At 33.6% G+C, this 21522-nt stretch overlaps 4 protein-coding genes across 4 annotated transcripts; 1 reads left to right on the plus strand and 3 right to left on the minus strand.

Moving 5' to 3' along the window:
* On the plus strand, positions 1 to 2590 carry LOC101211477 (ubiquitin-conjugating enzyme E2 32). The gene is made up of 5 exons (XM_004134195.3): positions 1 to 262; positions 971 to 1102; positions 1400 to 1484; positions 1641 to 1804; positions 1915 to 2590. The coding sequence occupies exons 1-5, from the start codon at positions 152 to 154 to the stop codon at positions 2314 to 2316; spliced, it is 894 nt and encodes a 297-aa protein (XP_004134243.1). The 5' UTR covers positions 1 to 151; the 3' UTR covers positions 2317 to 2590.
* Positions 2591 to 3995: 1405 nt separating this feature from the next.
* LOC101211722 (universal stress protein PHOS32) lies at positions 3996 to 6313 on the minus strand. Its single transcript, XM_004134196.3, has 4 exons — positions 5978 to 6313; positions 5692 to 5801; positions 5494 to 5612; positions 3996 to 4352 (listed from the first exon to the last, which is right to left on the minus strand). The coding sequence occupies exons 1-4, from the start codon at positions 6153 to 6155 to the stop codon at positions 4265 to 4267; spliced, it is 495 nt and encodes a 164-aa protein (XP_004134244.1). The 5' UTR covers positions 6156 to 6313; the 3' UTR covers positions 3996 to 4264.
* Positions 6314 to 7800: 1487 nt separating this feature from the next.
* LOC101214850 (UPF0481 protein At3g47200) lies at positions 7801 to 11160 on the minus strand. Its single transcript, XM_004134454.3, has 2 exons — positions 10650 to 11160; positions 7801 to 9379 (listed from the first exon to the last, which is right to left on the minus strand). Exon 2 carries the CDS (start codon positions 9343 to 9345, stop codon positions 8047 to 8049), a length of 1299 nt encoding a protein of 432 aa, XP_004134502.1. The 5' UTR covers positions 9346 to 9379; positions 10650 to 11160; the 3' UTR covers positions 7801 to 8046.
* A 1158-nt stretch (positions 11161 to 12318) lies between these two features.
* Positions 12319 to 20983, minus strand: LOC101215087. Its single transcript, XM_004134455.3, has 13 exons — positions 20557 to 20983; positions 19341 to 19527; positions 18937 to 19009; positions 17165 to 17303; positions 16973 to 17082; positions 16584 to 16724; positions 16363 to 16504; positions 16114 to 16254; positions 14534 to 14694; positions 14304 to 14375; positions 13986 to 14124; positions 13140 to 13406; positions 12319 to 12796 (listed from the first exon to the last, which is right to left on the minus strand). Exons 1-13 carry the CDS (start codon positions 20848 to 20850, stop codon positions 12641 to 12643), a joined length of 2022 nt encoding a protein of 673 aa, XP_004134503.1. The 5' UTR covers positions 20851 to 20983; the 3' UTR covers positions 12319 to 12640.
* Between the last annotated feature and the right edge of the window lie 539 nt (positions 20984 to 21522).

Genomic DNA, 21522 nt, shown 5'->3' on the forward strand with positions numbered 1-21522 from the left:
GCCAATAAATTGCGACTGCCTGGCTTTGATTATCGATTCAAATCCTCTCGTTTGGTTCCGGAGATTGCTTCTTTTCCGATCAAGTAATTTTGTAGTCTCGTGATCGGTGGTGGTTGCAGTCGGATCGGATCTGCGATTGAATTGAGAAGCTATGGCGGAGGATAAGTACAATTTGAAGAACCCTGCGGTGAAGAGGATCCTTCAGGAGGTCAAGGAGATGCAGGCTAATCCTTCTGATGATTTCATGAGTCTTCCTCTTGAGGTTTGTTGCTTATGATCTTATCTGAATTTCCATTCCTGTTTTAAAATTTAACCTAATGGGTGTTGTTCTTGTTTGGTCTGTTTTACATTTCAATGGTTTCCGTTTCTCTGTTGAATGGATTGTTTCATTGTGATTGTCCCCGATTGTTGAAATGGCACGATGTATGTGGAAGTGTGGACGGAAATCAATTATCAATTTGGTGTTCTTTCATTTTTCTTACCTACTCTACTGGGGTCTGCGACTAGTCGCATATGAATGATCCATTAGGGCTCAAAAAGGAAGAAAGTGAAAACATTAACCAGTTTTTTTGGGTTAAATTTTTATTATACTATTCATTCTAGTTAACGATCTTCGAAAATTATCGACGGCTGAAAGTTTGGAGCAGGCCTTTGTTTTCAATAAACCCTTGTTCTCTAGCTAGGGTAATAATCATTTTGTTTAAATTGTTTGCTAAATCTACGAACACATGCGCATTCGGTCTTTTTGCATAAATCTCCATTTATCTTATACATGTGTGTCGACTTCATTGCATTTCGGATAAAGAAAAGCAAAAGAGAGGAAATATCGGCTATGGGAACTAGGAAGGTTGCTTGATTGATACACCAATCTTATAATTATATGCATAATTTTTGTATTTCAATTGTTATAGAATTTAGGGGTTTTTCCAAACCTCCCTGTTGAATTTGAGGCTAAATGTTGGTTTTTCAGGAGAATATATTTGAATGGCAATTTGCCATCCGCGGACCTGGTGATAGTGAGTTTGAGGGTGGGATATATCATGGACGTATCCAATTGCCAGCAGAATATCCATTCAAGCCACCTTCATTCATGCTATTGACCGTAAGATAGTGATCTCTCGTCATGCTTGTTTCTCTTTCTGTTGCTTCTCGGCTTATATAGAGCATGTTTGGAATCACTTTTCATATCTAATACACTTTTAAACACAATTTTTTGTAAGATCAAAATTCAGTTTTAAAGATTAGAAGTGATCTCTCAGATTGAATAGAAGACTAGGATTGTTCTGGCAATTTCATAATCACTCTCAAACAAGCCTCCTATAGTTCTTCTGTTGCGTATTTTGACAAGTGATGTTATACTTAATGGAAGAGCTTATCAATGTCAATTCCTTTCTTTCAGCCGAACGGTCGATTTGAAACCCAAACGAAGATTTGTTTGAGCATATCAAATCACCATCCAGAGCATTGGCAACCATCATGGAGTGGTGCGTTCTTTTTATTATTTATTAAACTTGTCTTGTCATCTTATGTTATGCATTGTCTGGATTTTGCATTTACACTTAGTTGCTTCAAGTTCCACATGCTCTGATCTCCGTTCCTTTTTTCCTGGCTTCCCCATTTCTGTTGATTACTGTTTGTAGTGCGCACTGCGTTGGTGGCATTAATTGCTTTCATGCCTACAAACCCAAATGGAGCTCTTGGTTCCCTGGACTACAAGAAGGAAGAAAGGCGAGTACTGGCCATCAAATCTCGAGAAGCACCCCCGAAATTTGGTACTCCTGAACGTCAAAAACTAATTGACGAGGTACTCCCAAGTTCTGTTGAAATTTTATAAGCTATCAAGTAGCAATAATGCATTGAATCTCCAACATGTGATATGTCATTGTTAACTAATCAGCTTCCTTTACATCTCAGATTCATGAATACATGCTGAGTAAGGCGCCGCCTGTCCCTCAATCGGGTTCTACAGATGTCTCTGGCGAGAAACCCACCAACGAGGAGGCTGATGTCCAGGTAACTTCTGAAACTGCTGAACTTGCAGCTGCTGTGGAAGAGCTGCAGAATTCACCTACAATCAACAGGATCGTTGAGGAAGCAGTACCAGAGGTCCAGCCAGAAGTGGCAAGAGTGGCGCCATCTAGTCGCCCCACCACTCAGACTGAGCAGGGGAGGCCTGAGACAAGAGTTCATAAACCAGCCGATGACAGGTTATTCACATGGGCTGCAATCGGGCTCACTCTTGCAATTGTTGTTCTTTTGCTGAAGAAGTTCATGAAAGCAAGCGCTCATGGTTCTGTGTTCATGGATGAATCTTAGAAGATTGGAGATGATATTTGTTGGTTGATAGCTTTGCTATGAGACACAAGGGTCTTATGTGTATTGATAGTTTTAGCGTAAATTCTAATGTTTCTTATCATTCTGATTCTACAAGGAAAAAAGCAATCTTATGTTTTTATGGTGTTGCCTTCTCCATTATTTGTAGTTAAATAATAACATATGCAAAATTGTTTGGCTTAAAACAGTTTGCCTATAGATCTTTTCCTTTTCCTCGTCTGTTTTATGTACAAGGTATTATTAGCCATACTTGAAATGGGTTATTCTTTTGGAAAACTTAATCTTTTTACTCATTCGGATTCACCTAAAAATTTGCCAAAGCAAATGTTGATTTTATTATTCAACAACTATGTAGACTTTCAGAGTTAAATTTCACGAATTTCAACTTTCAAAAAGTTCAGGAATAAAACATTGATATATTGGTATTTCAACTTCAGAATTTTACTATTATATATAAATTACTTACATGGACAATACATTAATTTTACTTTCAAACTAGAATGTAAATTTTGTTATTAGTGTTTATCTTCATCACCCTTGCACGACCTCGTTTGACAAAGAGTTTGTTTTCCCGTGTGGGTATTGACAAATCTCCCTCTAAAATACATTCTCTCGACATCCTTTTCTTAAGAAAGCAATTTAGTTTTTTACACGTTTCTCACCTTATCTCCTTTTGGCTTCAAACAATTCTAATAAATAGCTACAATTGGTCGGTATCACTTCTATTTTTCTCTTGAACCAATGGGGGACTATAACTAAATTTAAACATTTTAAAATATAACAGTGTGTCAATTATAGAATTAAACTCATGTCCACACATATCTCCTTTACTGTTTTCATTATATATATATGATCATTGATGGTGTTAGAGTGTTAAATATGAAAGATGTAATAGTTTTATATTGTGTTATTTAGAATGATGTGTAGTTAGGTTTATTGTTATGTAAAATGCGGTTCAATCGGTCTTCCGTAGAGATACAATTTGAATGTTTTACTATTGTTGTAATACGATAATAAACCCTTATGAAATCTTTACAATTTCATGTCTCTCTAAATTTATCTCTAAAGCTTTCGAGGGGTTTTATTTGGAATATGCAAGTAATATACGATGATTATTATAGTGATGTATAGTTTGTATATTATGTTGATTGTTTTTGTTCCAATTGTACTGTTCAATCTAAGATTTGCTAAGTTATAAAAAATATATTTGTATTACGTGTCATAAAATAACTCTAACTTTCAAGTGTTTAGTATTTTGTTTCAAAAATACTTGAAACTTTAAAAAATGTTAAAAAGTATATTTGCTCTTAATAAACTAACATGAACTATTAATGCATCATTCCTCTTAGCTAATTTAAAGTTTGTCAAAGACACTCTACCTTAGACAAAAAAAAAAAGTCGAATATTTTTGTGCAACCTTCTCTAACGAGTATTAACGTTTTGTATTCATAAACTAACAATAACAATATTTTTGAAGTCTTTACCAAAATTCCTTCTAAAAAATGTCTTATATATCATTAAATGATGTTTACATTCCAACACATTTGTTTCTTTTTATTTTTTTAATATTTTAGCGTGAGTTGCATATTCTTTTTAGCTAAATTCCAAAATCAATCATTAGTTTTCAATTTTTGAATAAAGTATAATAACAAATAACAAAAAACAAAATAGTGGACATATTTGTACTAAATTGTTATTAAACAGAAAACTGTTTTCAAGAACACACCCAAACAGTCTCTAAACCATTCCAATAACAGCCCATAGAAACACTCATTATTTAACAAACATTTTAACAACACGTCAAACTAGTTAAGGACAGACCATCATCAACATATACATTACCAAATTCACAAAACACAATCAGTATCTTACAATCAGAAAATTTGAATGGGAAAATGTAGAATTTAAGAGTGTTGTTGGGTTGGGATGATCAGTTTTCATGATCTGCTTTCTTCACCACAGTGACTGGACACGAACCATTGTTCACTACATAGTTGCTTACACTCCCCAATATGGCCCTGTAAAATTATATTGCATACACAAATTTCATCAAATTCAAAACAGTAAAATTCAAATTCAGATTCTAGATGAGTTGACATAAATTTGGAGTTAAAAGGAATCTGTGTTTAGGGTGCAAATTGTCTAGTCATAAGTTAGAAAGCATTATAGAGAGAAAAAGAGAAAAGGGAAAGAGGAAGTACTTCCATAAATATTTAAACTTCAATAGTAAACACAATTGAAATTGGTAAAGTTAAGTTATTTAATATCAACTTATGAAGTTATTGGGCCAAACACTCTCAAAGGTTTGGACGGGTAGCTTTTAAGGAATCTGGGAACTATTATGGGAAACATATTTGAGTAACACTGGAATACATAGTTCATAAGGATATGAATGGAAAAAGAAATTGAAGAACTTCATAATCTGTTTAAACAGTTATCTAAACACGTTTTTACAGTTTCAAATCTATGGCAGGTCGATAAACAGTTGACCGCATTCAATCTCAAACTTTTAGGCCCAATTCATAACCAATTGGTTTTGCTTGTTTTCTCCCAGTTTCCTTAATTACAATGGTTTTTTTTTTTTCGTTTTCAAGAAAACATTTGAATTCCTTCCAAAAATTTCAAAATAAAAAAACAAAGTTTTTAGGAACTTCGAATTTTGGTTTGGATTTCAGTAAGATCTATAAAATGTAGAAGAAAGAAACTAACAGGTGTAAACAGACTTTAGTAACATGATTTAACAAGTATAATAAGAGAAGATACTATTAGATATGTTCTGTTCTCTACAAAACAGTTTCAGAAAACAAAAATTCTACATATAGAATCATTTATCAGTTTTAAAAACACATCTCATCCTTAACTCTAGTTACTCCAAAATTAATTTCGCATTTAATTCAAAAAAATTAAATGTAAATTTTATTTCATCAAAATTGGGTTCTAATTAAGAAACTACGTTTCATAGTGGTTTTAATCATCGGAATTTGAATACACTTCCATTTTTAACACCTTTCATGTTGTTGTAAAGACCAATTCATAAGCAACAGTAAAGTACGAAAATATTATTTTGGAAGCGTTAGCCAAACTTTTATTGTTAATTAAATCAATGATTAACAGCATAATTAAGGATTTAAACAACAGAAAGAGAGAATTGGTTGTCACCTCTTAAGTTTGCCGAGACCTCTGTTCCCAATGATGAGACAAGTAATAGGAATATGATCAATTGCTTCACAAATCTTCTCACGAGCATCTCCCCAATAAATCTTAAGTAAAACATTGATCTGTTCAATTACACAAAAAATTCCATATCAGTGCAATGAATCCCAATGAACATTAAAACAAGAACACCTGATAAATCACCTCCTTCTGAGCAGCCGCCGTTGACACAATATCCAGAGTTTCAGCATCAGGCTTAATCCCGTACTTCCTCATAGTGTTCGGATCGGAAAATTCAACCAAAGGAATAAGCGCTACAAAACAATAAACACACACATGCATCCAAAAATTATAAATTACCCATCATCATCAAGAAACAGAAAAACCAAACAAAAAACGAAAAATCAATGCCAAATAATTTCAGAAAATCGAAGCGATGGAATAAGAAATGCATGTATAATCTGGTATGATCGAAAGAGAGAAATCATACGAGATCCGGTGGTTTGCCAGAGCTGCATCTCGCCGTCTTCATAATCGCCTTCGGGACGAACGGCGATGAGAACAAGGAAATCGCCCTTGCGGATAACGTTGTCGATGGCCCATTTGAGGGCTTTAATGCTACAGGCAGAGAAATCCACCGCAACGCCGACTCTCCGTTCACCGTCCATGATTTTTGTTGTGGGAATGAAGGAATGAATGTCGAAAAGCTTCGTTATTTCTTTTTTAATGTGAAGAATTTTGGAGAGGGGAGCGGAATTTAAGGGGAAGAGACTCCACCATCGTAAGGATTAACCATTATTGATTGTGAGAGAAAGAGACGAAGAAAAGGACAAAAAGGGAAAAGAAAATGTGAGGGAAAAAATGGGCGTGGAGTCGTTGACGTTGACATATGCTCTCTCTCTACGAGATTGATCCTCTGTGGACGGCTGTACATAACCATTCTATTCCCCCATTATCATATCATTTATATGATATATGATATGATCTTCAATTAATTAATTTTACACTTTTTGTAATTGCTATCTTTTTTCCTATTATTATTCAAGTTGATTTTAAAAGCTGCCTTTCTAATTATTTAATTTTGATTAATAGACACTGAGTTTAATGATAGTTTTAGTGAAAAAGTTAAAGTTTATAAGCTTATGAATTAAAATTATGAGACTTCAATCAATCATATCAATTTATTGTCTTATTCAAATATTGGAAGTGATATTTAATTGTGTTTAATAAAAACTCTCCATTATTATAATCGAACCAATTTAGAATTTTTTTTTATTTCATTTGAAAATACCAATACATTGTTTTTGTTATCACACAGTCATGTACTTTCTCAAACATTAAGTATTATTAAAATCAACGCACTTAGTAATTTTGAAAAGAAATTCTAATTCTTTCGTTGTATGAAAATGGTAAGAATTTAGTTGAAAAATAGAAAAAACGTCTTTTTTAATTCATTTGTTTCAAAACGCTACACATTCAATTAATAAGTTTTGAATTTGATTTTAATTTAATTTAAAAGTTTTAAAATATTGCAACTTTACCTTTTGCCTTAGTTAATTGAACCTCATACTTAAACATTACATTTTGAAACTTAATTGTTCATTATTATATTTTTGTCTTTAGATAGTGTAGGCTAATAAGGGTAAATAATCAAACGAGTTATACAATATTTTATTGCTTTAAAACTATATTTAAAATTATAAAGTCATTAAATTTAAAGAAACCAAAATTGAAATTTAAAAATGAAATAGAAATGAGATTCAAATCAACAAAACATATTAATTTTAATAAAAAGAATGTTTATCCAAAATAAAAGGTGGCAGTGAAAATTGATACATTTACATCCACTTCTCAAAACAATCAAAAGCATTCAAAAGTTACATAGGATGCGAACGTATGATGGTGATCATGGAAATCCAAAGGTGGATGATTGGTAGTAACTAATGACAAGCGAAGGTGTGGTGTATTGTGGCGTAGTAGCATAATACTCTATCCCTCGACAATGGTCATAAATGGAGGGTGAGAAGGGCAAGGGCATGTGTTGCCCAATTAGTGGACTTTTTATCATTTCCTTCACAAAAACATTATTACCCACTAGATTTTAATGTTTCTTTTTTTGGAAGGTTAAAAACTGACAAAGTGCTTTTGCATTAATATTCAATAATCTAACAAAAAAATCACAAAAGGTAGCGAGAAAAAGTAGATAAAAGAAGAAACATTTGTTTGAAAAAACTGCATACACCATTCTAACAATATTGAATTTGTCATATTTACCTCCTAAAATTTTGTAGGTAAAAAATGAATATAAATGTCTTTCCACCAATGAGCAAATTAGAAGTTTTAAGATTAAATAAAATAAGAATTAAAAGAAACTATTTTCCGTAGTTTCTTTATTTTTACTCAAATTATTTTTTGATATAATTTAATTAAAAAAATGAATGTCCGAAATTAATTTTGCAACAGTGAAGGGTTTATAATCGTAAAAATCGGTAAGTTTAGGGAGTGATTGCCAAAACGGAAACTTATTGATACGGTTTAGACGTCTTTGGACTCCGAAACTTATTTGTAACGGCGCTGAAGTACTGAAAATGCAGCGAAAAAGGCCGCGCCGAAGATCACAACCACCATCAAAACGGTGGCAACGCTGATGGCCGTCGAATTGCTTCTCAGCCTCCGCCACCGCGCGACGGATCGGTCCGGCTTCTCTTTTAATTTTTGAACAATGCCGGCAAAGAACGTTCCCGATAGGCTATCCTTCTGCTCGCGTATCCATTTCAGTTTCTCAATAATCTGTTCCTCCTCGTCCTTCAAAGCATTCAGGATTTTCTTTCTGCACAGTATCTTCACGTCTTCATCGCTCTGGAGAAGGTGGCTCATGAAATTGAGATACGATTTCACTTGCAGATCGGTTCCGAATTGACAGATTTCATAAGCAGCAAGATTCCTCAGAATTGTCTCCGTTTTCTGGTACACTCTTAGAGGCGGAATTTCAAGGACGCCGTTCTGAAATTTGATGTCCAATAAGCTTTTTGAAGATCTGGCGTTTTTGAATTTGATTCCGGCAGCTTTAAGCTTCGACGCACTAGGTAATTCTTTCGATTTCAATTTGTCGTTCGTCTCAACTGGCGGATAGGTGGAGAGGAAACAAGAATACACCATTTCGAGTAAATGATTTGCTTCCACTATGAAGTTATCGCCGATAAATTTCCGGTCTCCAGGTACCATAGTTCTAAAGAATCGGGAGGTCAGGTCACTGAGATACATATTTTCCTCTAACCCATCTAGCACCTTTGCATAAATTTCTTCGAGAAGGAAGTATGGAATCTGATTTTCAAGCAACACCAAATCGCATCTTAAATCGTAAAGCAAACCAGGAGTAGTGAAAACAGGATCATTCGGGCGCCTGAACCTCCTTTTCGTGTATCGCAAAAGTAACTCAAGAATGAAGCAGCAATCAAGCAACATGATCTGTGAAAACTCATCCCTATCCGAACTATAAAACTCTTTCTCATAGCATTTCCTCCCCCGGCTCTCCGATTTTACAACGAGTTTAATAAGATCCTGTAAAGTGAGAGACGGTTTGTGCGTCAAGAAAGTGGACAAGTAATGCCACTTGAGCTTTTCAACAGATTCGAGATGTGGAGCGCCGTGGTGGAAAGGGCCGATTGAGACTTTGGCGGGAAGGAAGACGTTTCTATCTTCAATATTGATTTCGCTTGGAGCTTTGTAGATGGTAAAGGATGAACAATTGGCTTCCAATTTTCGTTCAATGCAAGATAGGAGAGACTCTTCCTGAAAGCTTTCTTGTGAGATTCCAGAAATATTAATCGTATGGGAAACCGGTGTTGATGGATCCATCTTTCCAGCGACGGTCAGAGACTTTCCGGTGGTGCTTTATTTTGGGGACAGAGTAAGGTAATTGGTAAATCATTATTAACAACAATGATCTAATTCATTAAAACTAATACTAACCAAATTGAAACAACTCTAACACTTGTAACATTTGAATCAAGGTATTAAAGCACTAAATTGAACTCAAAATCTAGGAATCAAAGCATAATGAATAATTAAATTATGTAAGATAAAAAGTGTATATAATCAACCAAAAAAAGTCTTTTGAATCTTTCAAACCATCTTGAACTAAAAAAGAATACTAAACTATATTTGAGTTAAACTTCTAAGATACAATTTTATTTTTTAAGATTTTGATATAGAAATAAACATCGATTTAACAATAACTTTACTTATATATATAACTTGATGATACTTTAAGTGAATTGTGTTTACACATTAAATTAATAAATGATTAAATAATTGAGAGGAATGATACCAATTTATGATAAATATTCCTCTTTGTTTTGGAACAAATAATCAGTATTAATTTAATAAAATGTAGAACATAGTTTCTGATTAAACAATTTAATCTCAACCAAACAATATGGAACAATCAAATCTCTACTTACACCAAAGTATAAAAACAACCCCAAGAAAACCAATTCAATAGAGAGTAATGGTGATGGACAACAAATTTAAGAATAACAGCTAAGTATATAAACATTTTAAAAAAACGCTATAAATATTAATATTTTGAATCTTTAGCTATATTTGCAACTATACCCATTTAACATGCATGAACAAAAATTTAAAATACAAGAAAAGAAAAAAAAACATATTTAAAACCCAACTCTGTATTTATAGGATTAGAAAAAAACGTAAAGGAGTCTTACAAAATATTTGGAACAAGCAATGAAGCTTTGAACTCTTCTAAAATCTACGATAAAAGAAGTTAATAAGACATAAATTTATTTTTCACTCGTAAGTCCTGCAAACTCTTCAAGTCAAACAACCAACATAATTTATATCTTATCTATGCATTTTCCAACTCAACTCCCTAGTTTCTTGACCGAGTCACCCTCTCAAGGATTGTGTTGCACAAAAAAATTAAAGATTTGATTGATATTAGTAAATGATTTTTCGATACCTAATTGAATGACCAAATATCAACGAAAGAAAAAGATAAAATAGTCGTTTCACGTAGTAAAATGATATTTCCACTAATGAAGTGACCAAATATGAATGGAAAAGAAAGAAAGAAAGAAAAATCACAATCTTTAAACAATATTTTTTTGCAACAAACACAAATGTTACTTCACTCAACATACCTTAAAAGGACTTCAATATCTGGTGATGCCTTGAAAATATGATGAAGTGAAGAAATAATTAAAGAGAGAAAAAAGAAATATTAAGTGTTAGTGTAATGAATAATGATGAAGCATGTTGGAAGATGATTTATGAATAATAATATATAAGGTTTAGGGAGGCAAAAAAAGAATCAAAGGGTGACTTGAGGAATTGGCTAAGGAGAGACAAACTAAAGAGAAGTTAAGTAGGTGAAACAAATGAAGATCACAACAGGGTACGGTAAATTCTTTCCATTTCAAAAGAGCAACCACCAAAAGCATATTAAACTTTAGCTAAAGAGAGCAACAAAATTAACAATTCATTGCTTCACATTTAGTTCAAGAATTGGTGGTACAGTCCTAAAAGTGAAAAATTCTCTTCTCTTGCTTGGTTTTCAGAACTTCAATCCCATGCTTATTCTTCTTTATTAAATACCAAACAATTTTACATGTTATATGAAAGGAAAATTGATAAAATGTTATAAAATATCAACTAAAAATCGCCCAATATTTCAAATAATAATAATAATAAACTAAAACATGTTTTTACAAAGAAAAAGAGAAAGTAAGTTATAAAATTAAATCCATTTGGTAAGACTATATTACTAATGGAAACATATCATTCAAATTTATTTACAATTATTTAAATATTAAAAACGTTACCACCCTTGATTTTCTTGTCTCAAACTTTTGGCTCACAAATTACCCTATACTTTCTCTTTGTTGGTTAAAATATAATTTTAAAAGAAAAGGACTTAGATTGATGCTACCAAAAGTTGAGTACAGGGGTCTCCGATCTATTCTAAAAGTATACATAATGATATATACACATCTATGGTCTATACTCAACTTTTATAATAAATAATTTAGATCTTACACCTTTTTGTTTCTATTAAATTTCTAACTGTAAAGTTGGAGAATATTTCACCACCCTACGGATCAAACATAAGACAAGAAAAGTTAAATGTCCAAATCAAATCTAGTGTGTACCGTCTTAAATCTATAGTCAAATTACAATACACCTTTAAAATATGATGGTTGTTGCTGTATATGCTTAAACTTTAAATTATAAAAATCAAACATTTGACTTCAAATGAATAAATTAAACCACACGACTTAAATAGTTGTAGAAGTGTATTAAATATATAAAGTTTCACAATTTACCTTTTACTATGAGGATTCAATTTTAATACTTGATAAATTTGTGAGCTCAAATGTTATAGTTAAGAAGTTTGATTTTTATAATTTAAAAATAATAGAAACCATGTCATTATATTTTCTAAATATTTTCTAAATTGTAAAAGTAGCAAATTTAAAAATGAGAGCCTTTTTTATTACTGCCTAATAGTCATCCGATAGCCCTATGATTACCGTCTGATATCAGTACTTTTGCCATATTCGTAATATGCAAAAAAAAAAAAAAAAAAAATTCATGAGATGTTTTTATCATTTAATACAATTTCCATAAAAAAATAATTATAATAGATAAAAATTTTAGGAATAATAATCAAGTGAATAACATATTTAAAAAATTATAAAGATAGCAAAATCTATCAATAATATTATTGATAGACCACCAACAATATGATCTATTACTGATAAACCATGAGTCTATCACCGGATAAAAGTTTATCACTAATAGACTTGGGTAGATTTGTAAAAAAAAATTAATATTACCACATATGTTAATATTTTGATGCCAAATACTATATTTGGGAACATCCCTTAATTACAATGAATCAAAATCTAGAGCATAAAATCAAAACTATATTTTAACTAAAAATAATTTTAATATTGACAAAATTTTAATGTTATCATAAGATTTACGAGATTACATGACTAAACCACTACCAAACGAAGTTGATCTTATCTATAGTGGCAAAACGTTGCAGGTTGAAAAAAAAAGAGGGGCCAGAAAAACAGAAATGTTCTTACCTTTATACAGCCGCCATTGTTAGAAAGATAATGCAACATCATTCACATTTGAGTGCACGAGTAATCTCCCATGAAAGTGGATCATTAGCGAAATTGAGATTGTTTCCATATGTGCTGCTCCGCCTTCTGCAGTTCACTATTGCAACCACAAAATTTTCATTCTCAAGTGAAGATGGGTACATTACTTGTTCTTCCTGCAAGATTAGGACCAATTGTCAAGACACTTGTGTTAGAAGAATCAGCCCAAACACGATACTTCATATTAAATAGTGATTCTCACGACCAGATTTTCATACTATGATATATCACAACTTTGCAAACCAAAGAAGATAGTGTTGCAGCAGTGATTTTCTTTTTAGCAAATTATAAACCAGTCCAGCCACGCAGAAGATAAAAGGCCAAAATATAATTTCTTTCAAAAAAGTTGTCATGTGACAAAATGGGGTTGCAAAAGAATGGGTGTATTCCAACTAGGATGTATTTAGAGAGGTATACTAGCAAATTAATTCTTTATTATTCAACAAAAACTATTTTCACCTCAGGTAGTTCGCAGAATTCATCGGGAGATATTTGCAACAACTCTGCAGCAGTTTGACCTGTACACCATGCAAAGATTTTTGCACTATCATCTGCCAGGGTGATTTTGAGGTCGAATGTACGCATAAGCTCAGACTTGCATTCACAACGACAGAAGCTGCACTCAATTCTGGCAGGTGTCTCCTCGACAAAATGACCACAGATTGCATGCAAAAATTTCGTACTGACGTGACAATGTGAAACTTGGTCAAGCCGAACTTGACAGACCTGTTCGGGAGATTTTGGGGAAACAAAATAAAGATCGTAGCTGATAGAGAAGAGATATATCAAAACTATTGGAAGCGGTTGGAAAAAGTAAAAACATGCTCTTGTAGATCCATCCACTTTTTGATATTATGATCGCATGCATAAAATTCATGAACTGATGGCCAACTTAAATAATCACGGTGAGAGTGGAAAGAACACATTAATTCTTTGAAGGCCAAAAAGTTGTGTTTTGATATTGAGAGTGCTAAGGTTTCGTCAAGATGTGCGACTAGTGCTCTCTTGTGGTCCTGATGAATGGAAATAACCGAGACATTTAACGCTAAAAAGATACGTACATATATTGTAATTTTGAATTATTTATGGCCTCAAACTGAAAATATTATGTAATCAGTCTTTGTTGATAAACCACAATATTGGAGCTGTTTTCTTTCTTTATAGAAGAACCGGCGAGGGCCCTCTCCCATCCCCCTCGGCCTCGAGGTTACTTTTCCCTTTCAACTTTGAAAAGGTCCTTATTGCACATATAACACATACATATTATAGACAAAAAGAGATAGAAGAAAAAGGAAAATACTTTACCTTTGTACCATGAGTGTTGCTCGTAAGATCAGAAAGTCGCGAAAGTTTATGAAGACAAGATGAAGTTAACAATGCTGGCAAGCAGCTAAGGTTAACAAACGAAGCTCCAACATGATTCTCAATCCATAAAGCCTCTAAGCTTCACAAGGAAAAAAACTCAAATCAAATTAGAATTGGCATCAAGAAACCGCCAACATATATAAGAGAGAACATTGAAATTGAAGACAAGTTATAAATAATGTTTGGAAGAATTTCAAATTGTACAATACTTCTAATTTATTTACTGGATAACTGAGTAAATAGTTTGAACTAGCTCACCGATTCTTGTTCTTGGTGCATGTCAGGCCGCTTATAAATACCGTATGCCCAACGCTTACCCTTCCTAATGACCTTTACAAGATGGGACGGGGTACAAAGGAAAAAATGAAAGTGAAACTGAGAAAATGTGAAGTATATACGATGAGAAGTTTTTGCTATTTCACGCGCTATGTAAAAGTGAAACTAATAAAACCCACAAATTAAAAGCTAAGTAAATAAAATGTCAATACCAAGATCTCACAAAGCGTAACTTGGCCAAAACTTCTCCCGTGTTATCTTCAATTCTCATAGAGAAACCGGCTTCTGTGGTATTTCTTTCATTAGCTATATCTAAAACGTTACCATATAAGCTAATGCCAGTCATCTTGTCTTGAAGGTCGATCACAAAAGACTGTAAACTTAACAAATAGCATGGAAAAAATTAAGATTTGTCTCCACAAATATTAAAGAGACAGACTTCATGATGAAAGTATTTTCTTAAAAGCTTGGATGATATAGGGGATTTGAACTTCAATATCATAGCATTGCAGCCTCTAATATATAATGACTTAGAATTTGATTTGGATTTCAAAACCAGCGGGTACGAACCGGCCAACGAGATAAACGTAGAAGAATCGACTTTGCCGGAGGGAAATGAAAGGGAGAGGAGGATTCAGAAGAGTTGAATGGATTGGAAACAGAGTGGGAACATAAAAAACTGATTGAACAATTGAAAATGGAGTTAGAAGAACATGGAGTTGAAGAAAGTGAGAATTTTTTTATATAAAAGAAGTAGAATCAGGAGAGAGAAAAAAGTTAGGATGAATGCCTCATTTTCGTGTGAAATAAAAAAAATGGGTAGATTAGAGACGCACTCCAATAAAAACAAAAATACAACACCATCTACCTAAGTAGTTTTAAATCCACCCATTTTCCCCAATTTAATTTCAGAAACACCCTAATTATCCAAATCACTCGAGTATGACATCCCAAAATTTCAAGTACTACCTATTTATTTGTTGGGATGGTATTTGGAATTTTGAACATTAAATTGAATTAGTTTGAGGAGATAATCCGATTTAATTTATACGGCGAGTTTGAATTTAATTTGAACTTAAAGAAGGATAAGAAAAATATATATGTTTATTTAATTAAACCTAAGACTAAGAGAGTTTTGAATTTAAGGACTTAGAGAAGGATAAGAAAAATATATATGTTTAATTAAACCTAAGACTTTAGAGAAGGATAAGAAAAATATATGTGTTTATTTAATTAAACCTAAAACTAAGAGAGTTTTGGATTTAAGGAATATAAGTGTGTATGCATATATATTAAAAGGGTATTAGAGTTTAAGGAAGAAAATACATAAATGTAAAAAAGGGTTAGTGAGACCCTTTTTTATATTTATATATTTTCTTCCTTAAACCCTAATACCCTTTTAATACACACTCATATTCCTTAAACCCAAAACCCTCTTAGGTTTAATTAAACAAACATATAAATTCTTCATATCCTCCTCTAAGTTCAAAATTCAATTCAAACTTAGCCTTAAAGATTAAATTAAAATACCTCCTCAAAATAAATCACTTTAATCCCCACCAAATACCATCCCAACAATTCAAGACAAATAAATAGGAATTACCTGAAAATTTCCGGATGTCACAAACAAAACTGGGTTTAGTTCATACACAATGTGTTTGGTACTGTATATGAAGTAATGGAGTTGGAATAGAAATTATAAATGTCAAGGGTCTATTGTATTATAAGTAATTTCATAAAAAGAAAAAGAATACAAATACAATCAAAACATTAATTTTGAAGTTACACTCACCCGAAAAGGATAGTTACCAAAATCAATTGCCCCATGTGAATCACAGGGCAAGGAAACTTGAGAAACTTGGGGACTCTGAGTAGGATACGACATACTGACTGTCCTTGAAGCTTGGTTTATATTCTGTGTTAAAACACATACCTGCATAGTAGAATATTTACATAATAACAGGATCAAGAGACATGTATGTTTTTATAATTTCGTGTGTGGATGTGTGTGGTCCCAGTGAGTTGGGGCTCTACAACTCACTTGCTCCTCATGCTGAATGCAAGGCACCAAATATAACTGTGTTGCACTACCATATTCAAGACAAAGTTCATCACTTGTTCCTACGCCATTCTCGTTTACAGTTGCAACATATGGTCTATCAAGCGCAAGAACACTACCAACACTGTTCAATTGAGAACTGTTAGGTTTTGATATAATCATATAAGAGTATTCTTGAAATAAATTCAAACTAAAAGATTCACCTTAAAAGGTTGGCCAGTAACACCTGTTCACCCCATAAGAGAAACTTTAGCTTGAAACCATCATTATCAACAAGAATGATTTGTATCATCCGTAAACCATTCATCATCTCGTGGATTTCCAGTGGGCCAATGGACTCAATCCTGCAAATATTGAAGATACGGCAGCCACTATTTAGTTCATTATAGAACATCCAAAATCCATCCGTTGTGAAAACTGGTTTATTTAGTTGATTCAGCCTCTAAAGTTTAAGCATTGACCATTTTAGGGAGGGGGAAAAACAAAAGACGACCAAATCATAAATGCAGCCTATACAGGATAGGAAACCAGTTTAAACAGAATTGGATTAAACTGAAGAAAAGTAGGCAAACAAATGATGGACATATCTTGCCTTGCATACAATGAATATGTAGTCCCTTCGTTGACGGAATCAAGAGAAACAGAAGAAAAGGTATCAGAACAAAATTGAGCTCCTAGAAGCATGACATCATCGTCCTCTTCCTACAATAAACAACAGGATACTAACTGCACTATAAGAGAGAGATGCAATATTGGTTCTGGTAATTAAACCATTTTTGACAACCTCATCTAACAATATGATAAGGTATTCAGTTGGTAGAAGTCGTGGATAACCAGAACCACCACTGGCAGCACGAAGATAGCATCCGGTTACAAATATTTGCCTCCCTTTCTTCAGAATTCCATTCACTAAGTCATAAAATCTGCCATTCAAAGATTCCTGTTTTACTAGTTCTTCCATGAAACATAAAGATGGCAAGTTCTTTGTCGTTTGTAGAGTCAAAACAGAACCTCAAATCAAGATGAAAAGACAGAGATGGAAATCTATGTTTATGGATAAACCCTACAAAAATGTGCTTCATACTGCTTAAATGCCAATATGCACTACAAAAACCCAGCATTCATACTCAGCAACTGTATCTGACCTACTTGAACAAGATCTGTAGACATCCTTGAGTTCTAAAAGAACTCGGCACTCAAATCTAGGCCTCTTTTATTTGTTTTTTATTTTTTCTTTCTTTTTAAATAAAATAAAATAAAAACTGCAAGCATTTAATGCATTCACTGAGAAATGGTAATGAAAAGAAGAAAGTACTGCAATGGGGCTTTGGAGAATTGTTAGGAAGAAGGAAGTTCTTTTCAGATAGACTTAGAGAAGACTTTTAATCATCTCACTAGGAATTCCTGAATGAGATTATCGATTAAAAAAAAGTCTTGCTTTTAAATGAAGAAATTTGATTGGAAATTCTCTTCGATCAGCTAATTTTTCTACATTAATTAATAGCAGTCAAAGGAGGAAACTTTTGTTATCAAGAGCATTTGATAGGACAACGCTCTCTCTTTCTCATTGAAAGTTTTTGAATGTTTCAAGATCTTAAGGGACTGTATCCATCTTTCTTGTGTACAGTTCCGTCATGATACTATTTTCTTTAAGTGATGTAGGACATTTTGTACTCTTAGTCTTGTCTCTTTTGTTGGGGGGCTTCTTATAATACTAAATTACTAATATCATTTAAGTTCTTGAAGATCTTTATTTGTTACTTAAGTCTTAACGTGAGTAACTTCAGTTTTACTGATCTGTATCCAGCTGGTTGTTTGGATTAATTTTATCGGTCTTTGGTCTCATCTGGCCTTTGTCTATAAATTGGCTGAGTGGATTCTGAGACCTCTTGTTTCTATTGACAGAATCAATAAAGTTCTCTCCTTAAACTTTGTTTACATCATCCACTCTTGTCCTTGGTATGAACTGTTGTGTCAGGTACAAGTGCGAAAAATCTTGATCAATAACCATGACTACCCTTTTGCCTTCCACGTGTGGGTTATATGTGGCAGGCATTTGATATTTCCATCACCCAGAGATCGAGCATTCAAGGGATTATGGATGAAGTCACTTTGAATTCATCGTTAAGGATTCTTTCATCATTCTATGGGGCATTCATTAGCAAAGAAACCAATAACTTCTATGGGGTTAGATAGGTTGTCGAAGAGGGAATGGGGTTTTGTGCATGTTAACGCTTCTTTGTTGGTTTCATACTACAAAACTTCTTTACAATTACCCTTTGTTATTTATCAACAGCAACAGGGGGGTTCTTTGTGATCTTTTTGTTCCCTGCTTTTAGCTGACCTTTAAATTTTTTGTAGTTGGCGTCTCTATATACTATTATTCTTCTTAATGAAAGCTGGATTTTCCAAATTAATACGTCACAACGAGAGTGCAGTGCAGTTAAACAGCTGTAAGCATCTGCTAATTTAGTAAGAAAATGGAAATTCATTCATAATGGTTTTATAGGAGGAACCATAGATCAAATAGATGGCATCACAAAGTAAATGGTTTACCTACGATGGAGATAAAGATCAATTGTATTAGAACTCCAAAAATCGCCCAAAGTAAGCATATGTATATTTGTACCTTGGGAAAAGACATGATAAAAGATTCAGATCCTTGCATGCAATGACATCTAAACAGTTAAACTAGGGATACGACATCCTGTACTTCAGTAATTCAGAAAACCAAGCAAAATCGAAAAATAATAAAAGGTATCAGTTTTTTGGGAAAAAGATGTACATCTTATTCAGAAATTTAACAAGAACTATTCCATTTGAATCTGTATGTTTCGGTTTCTTTAACCCCTTCCTTAAGCTACAGATATACAAGCTCGTAAATCATGAATAACTAATTTGGAAATGCAATATCCGGAACATTGCTCAAATTACAATCGCCGGCTAAAAGATATAAGTACCTGGAAGAATAAACTCATCAAGAATTACAGCTTCCAAAACGCTACTTAAAGCCAGGAAATTCTTCTCATATATGGAGTCGATAGTAACTGTTTTTGGGAGCTTCTTTCTCCTATTCTTCTTCTTCAACTGGTTAATACATTCAGGTATTTTCTTGGGAGCACCAACTCTGTGTTGCTCATACCAAGCCTTCAAAATAAAATCACTAGTCAAATAACTGTCTTGTGGAACTACACTTTGAAAGATTAACTTAGACCATCTTAGTTGGTAACTAGAAGTGGACCAGTCATTGTCTAGATAAAACATTTAGATACTGGAATTGCTCCATATTCATCAAGTATCATGCTCTATCTAGCCGTCTAAATCACGAGCAATCTTTTGATCCCTTAACATAAGTGTTAGGTGTAGTCGTTCTAGGTATAGATAGCTTTGTCTGGTTTTACCAACCATTCAGTTATTAACTCTCTCCAAGATGCTGCATAATACATCGCCATTATATATCAAGTATATCACTTTCATCCCAGAACAACTCTCCTCACCATGACATTCATGGCTAATCCCAAATCCTATGACAAGGAGTGAATCAGGTTACACGGGTGAATTTAAAAATATACTTGGATAGGCGTTGGTGTAAAGAATTTTATGCTTGCCAGAATTGTATTATTCCTATGCCAACAAGTCACAAACTAGAGGGGAATTGGCTGGAGAGATGGAAGACCAGAATGTAATTTCCTCCTGGAGAAGAATTGAATCCCTTCGTCACCTGTGGCTTTCTTATTCCCAATCCAGGTTATGGTGCTTGGGAGGCAACCAATCATTTCTCACATGAACAATTTCATAATTGAAAGTGAACCCAAAAAGACCATTTAGAGGATACTAATACTTTAAGAAACAAATATGTGGGATCAAGGTGCAATCTAGGTCACTCGGGGTTTGCCCGCATTACCTAGTACTTACAAAACCAAAAGGACTACAATTGGATCAATCAAATTTAAGCAGACATCAACTTCAAGGGCCTAGAAGCAGCCTAGAAGCAGCCTAGAAGCAATATATGACTACTAGTACTCGAACTTGTAAGTTATGTAACCAAGAGATTCCATCAAACTCCTGGAATCTTTCATTTGAAATCAGACGATTAGCATAATTATACTATTCGATTACTCAAATTATCTATACGATCAAAGATAGAAACCTTATAAGAGTTCGAATTTGCAGTACCTGCGAGAGCTCAGATAGCAAAATTGCAGGGGTAACAGAACTGGAGTAGGCCATACAAGTTCTGAGGACCCGAGAAGCGATCCAAGTCCAACCCGGGGTATGGGTCTCCGTTCCATTAATATTAGGATCAAAGTCTTCATCGTCTTCGAATGCTAGCACAGACCTCGCATAATCAACAAATTTAAGAAACGGATCATCATCACCTTCTTCCTGAAGCTTTTGGGGGTCATCCAACTCCATGGCTGAGTTTCGGGCGGCGTCGTGCGAGTTGAAATGTTTGCTGTGAGAAGACATTGGAGAGAATCGCGGAGTTTAATTGAAGTTCATATCCAGATTAAGCCATTGCGCAGCCCTAAATTTGAGGTTCGTTTTCAGCGGGAAGAAGATTGTCAAATTGCCGCGGGTTTCTGAGGCATATAGTTTTAAATTCTTAAAACGCCAAATATTAATTTAGATCCCTCGTTATGGGTTTGTATCTCAAGACTCATCAAATGTCCAAGTCCCAGACGTCGGCCCAATTTCATTCTAGACTCGATCCAAGCATGGTTTAAATTCGCTCACCCCAATTCAACACAACTATTGATGGTTAGGTCGCTCGATCCAAGTCAAAGTGGTCCTTCAGCTTTTGGTATTGTCGAACATTTTCTAAAAGTTTTATTGCTTCAAATTATGTTTACTAACTCTTTCCAAAATATTTCTTCAATAGTTGTCTTTGTTGTCTTTCTAATTGTTTTTGTATTTCTTTTCTAAAAAAGAAAGACATTTTCACAAAACTTTCGAATAACTACACAACGGTGTTGGCCACACAATGCTCAGAAGATGTTGTCTTGGTGCCATCTTTGCACAAGTGGAAGAAAACTTTCAAATGCCATTTACAAAACATTCTTGCAAACTTTTTTTTTCTTCCTATTTTCTTCTAAGAAGTCTTTCGAGAACATATGTATGTATACGTGTGTATACACATAT

Source organism: Cucumis sativus, chromosome 3 (genome assembly GCF_000004075.3).
Source record: "Cucumis sativus cultivar 9930 chromosome 3, Cucumber_9930_V3, whole genome shotgun sequence".
NCBI classification, from domain to species: domain Eukaryota; kingdom Viridiplantae; phylum Streptophyta; class Magnoliopsida; order Cucurbitales; family Cucurbitaceae; genus Cucumis; species Cucumis sativus.

Bases quoted from the DNA above. Each gene is read 5' to 3' on its own strand.
- LOC101211477 (XM_004134195.3), top strand. From the start codon at position 152: ATGGCGGAGGATAAGTACAATTTGAAGAACCCTGCGGTGAAGAGGATC. The intron at 1,485-1,640 runs GTGCGTTCTTTT...TACTGTTTGTAG, and splicing joins TTGGCAACCATCATGGAGTG to TGCGCACTGCGTTGGTGGCA. The intron at 1,805-1,914 runs GTACTCCCAAGT...TTTACATCTCAG, and splicing joins GTCAAAAACTAATTGACGAG to ATTCATGAATACATGCTGAG.
- LOC101211722 (XM_004134196.3), bottom strand. From the start codon at position 6,155: ATGGACGGTGAACGGAGAGTCGGCGTTGCGGTGGATTTCTCTGCCTGT. The intron at 5,802-5,977 runs GTATGATTTCTC...ATTGTTTTGTAG, and splicing joins CTGGCAAACCACCGGATCTC to CGCTTATTCCTTTGGTTGAA. The intron at 4,353-5,493 runs GTGACAACCAAT...ATAATTTTACAG, and splicing joins GGTCTCGGCAAACTTAAGAG to GGCCATATTGGGGAGTGTAA.
- LOC101214850 (XM_004134454.3), bottom strand. From the start codon at position 9,345: ATGGATCCATCAACACCGGTTTCCCATACGATTAATATTTCTGGAATC.
- LOC101215087 (XM_004134455.3), bottom strand. From the start codon at position 20,850: ATGTCTTCTCACAGCAAACATTTCAACTCGCACGACGCCGCCCGAAAC. The intron at 17,304-18,936 runs GTAAACCATTTA...TTTGAATGGCAG, and splicing joins GATCTTTATCTCCATCGTAG to ATTTTATGACTTAGTGAATG. The intron at 12,797-13,139 runs GTGAAAATAGTT...CTAATCTTGCAG, and splicing joins AATTCTGCGAACTACCTGAG to GAAGAACAAGTAATGTACCC.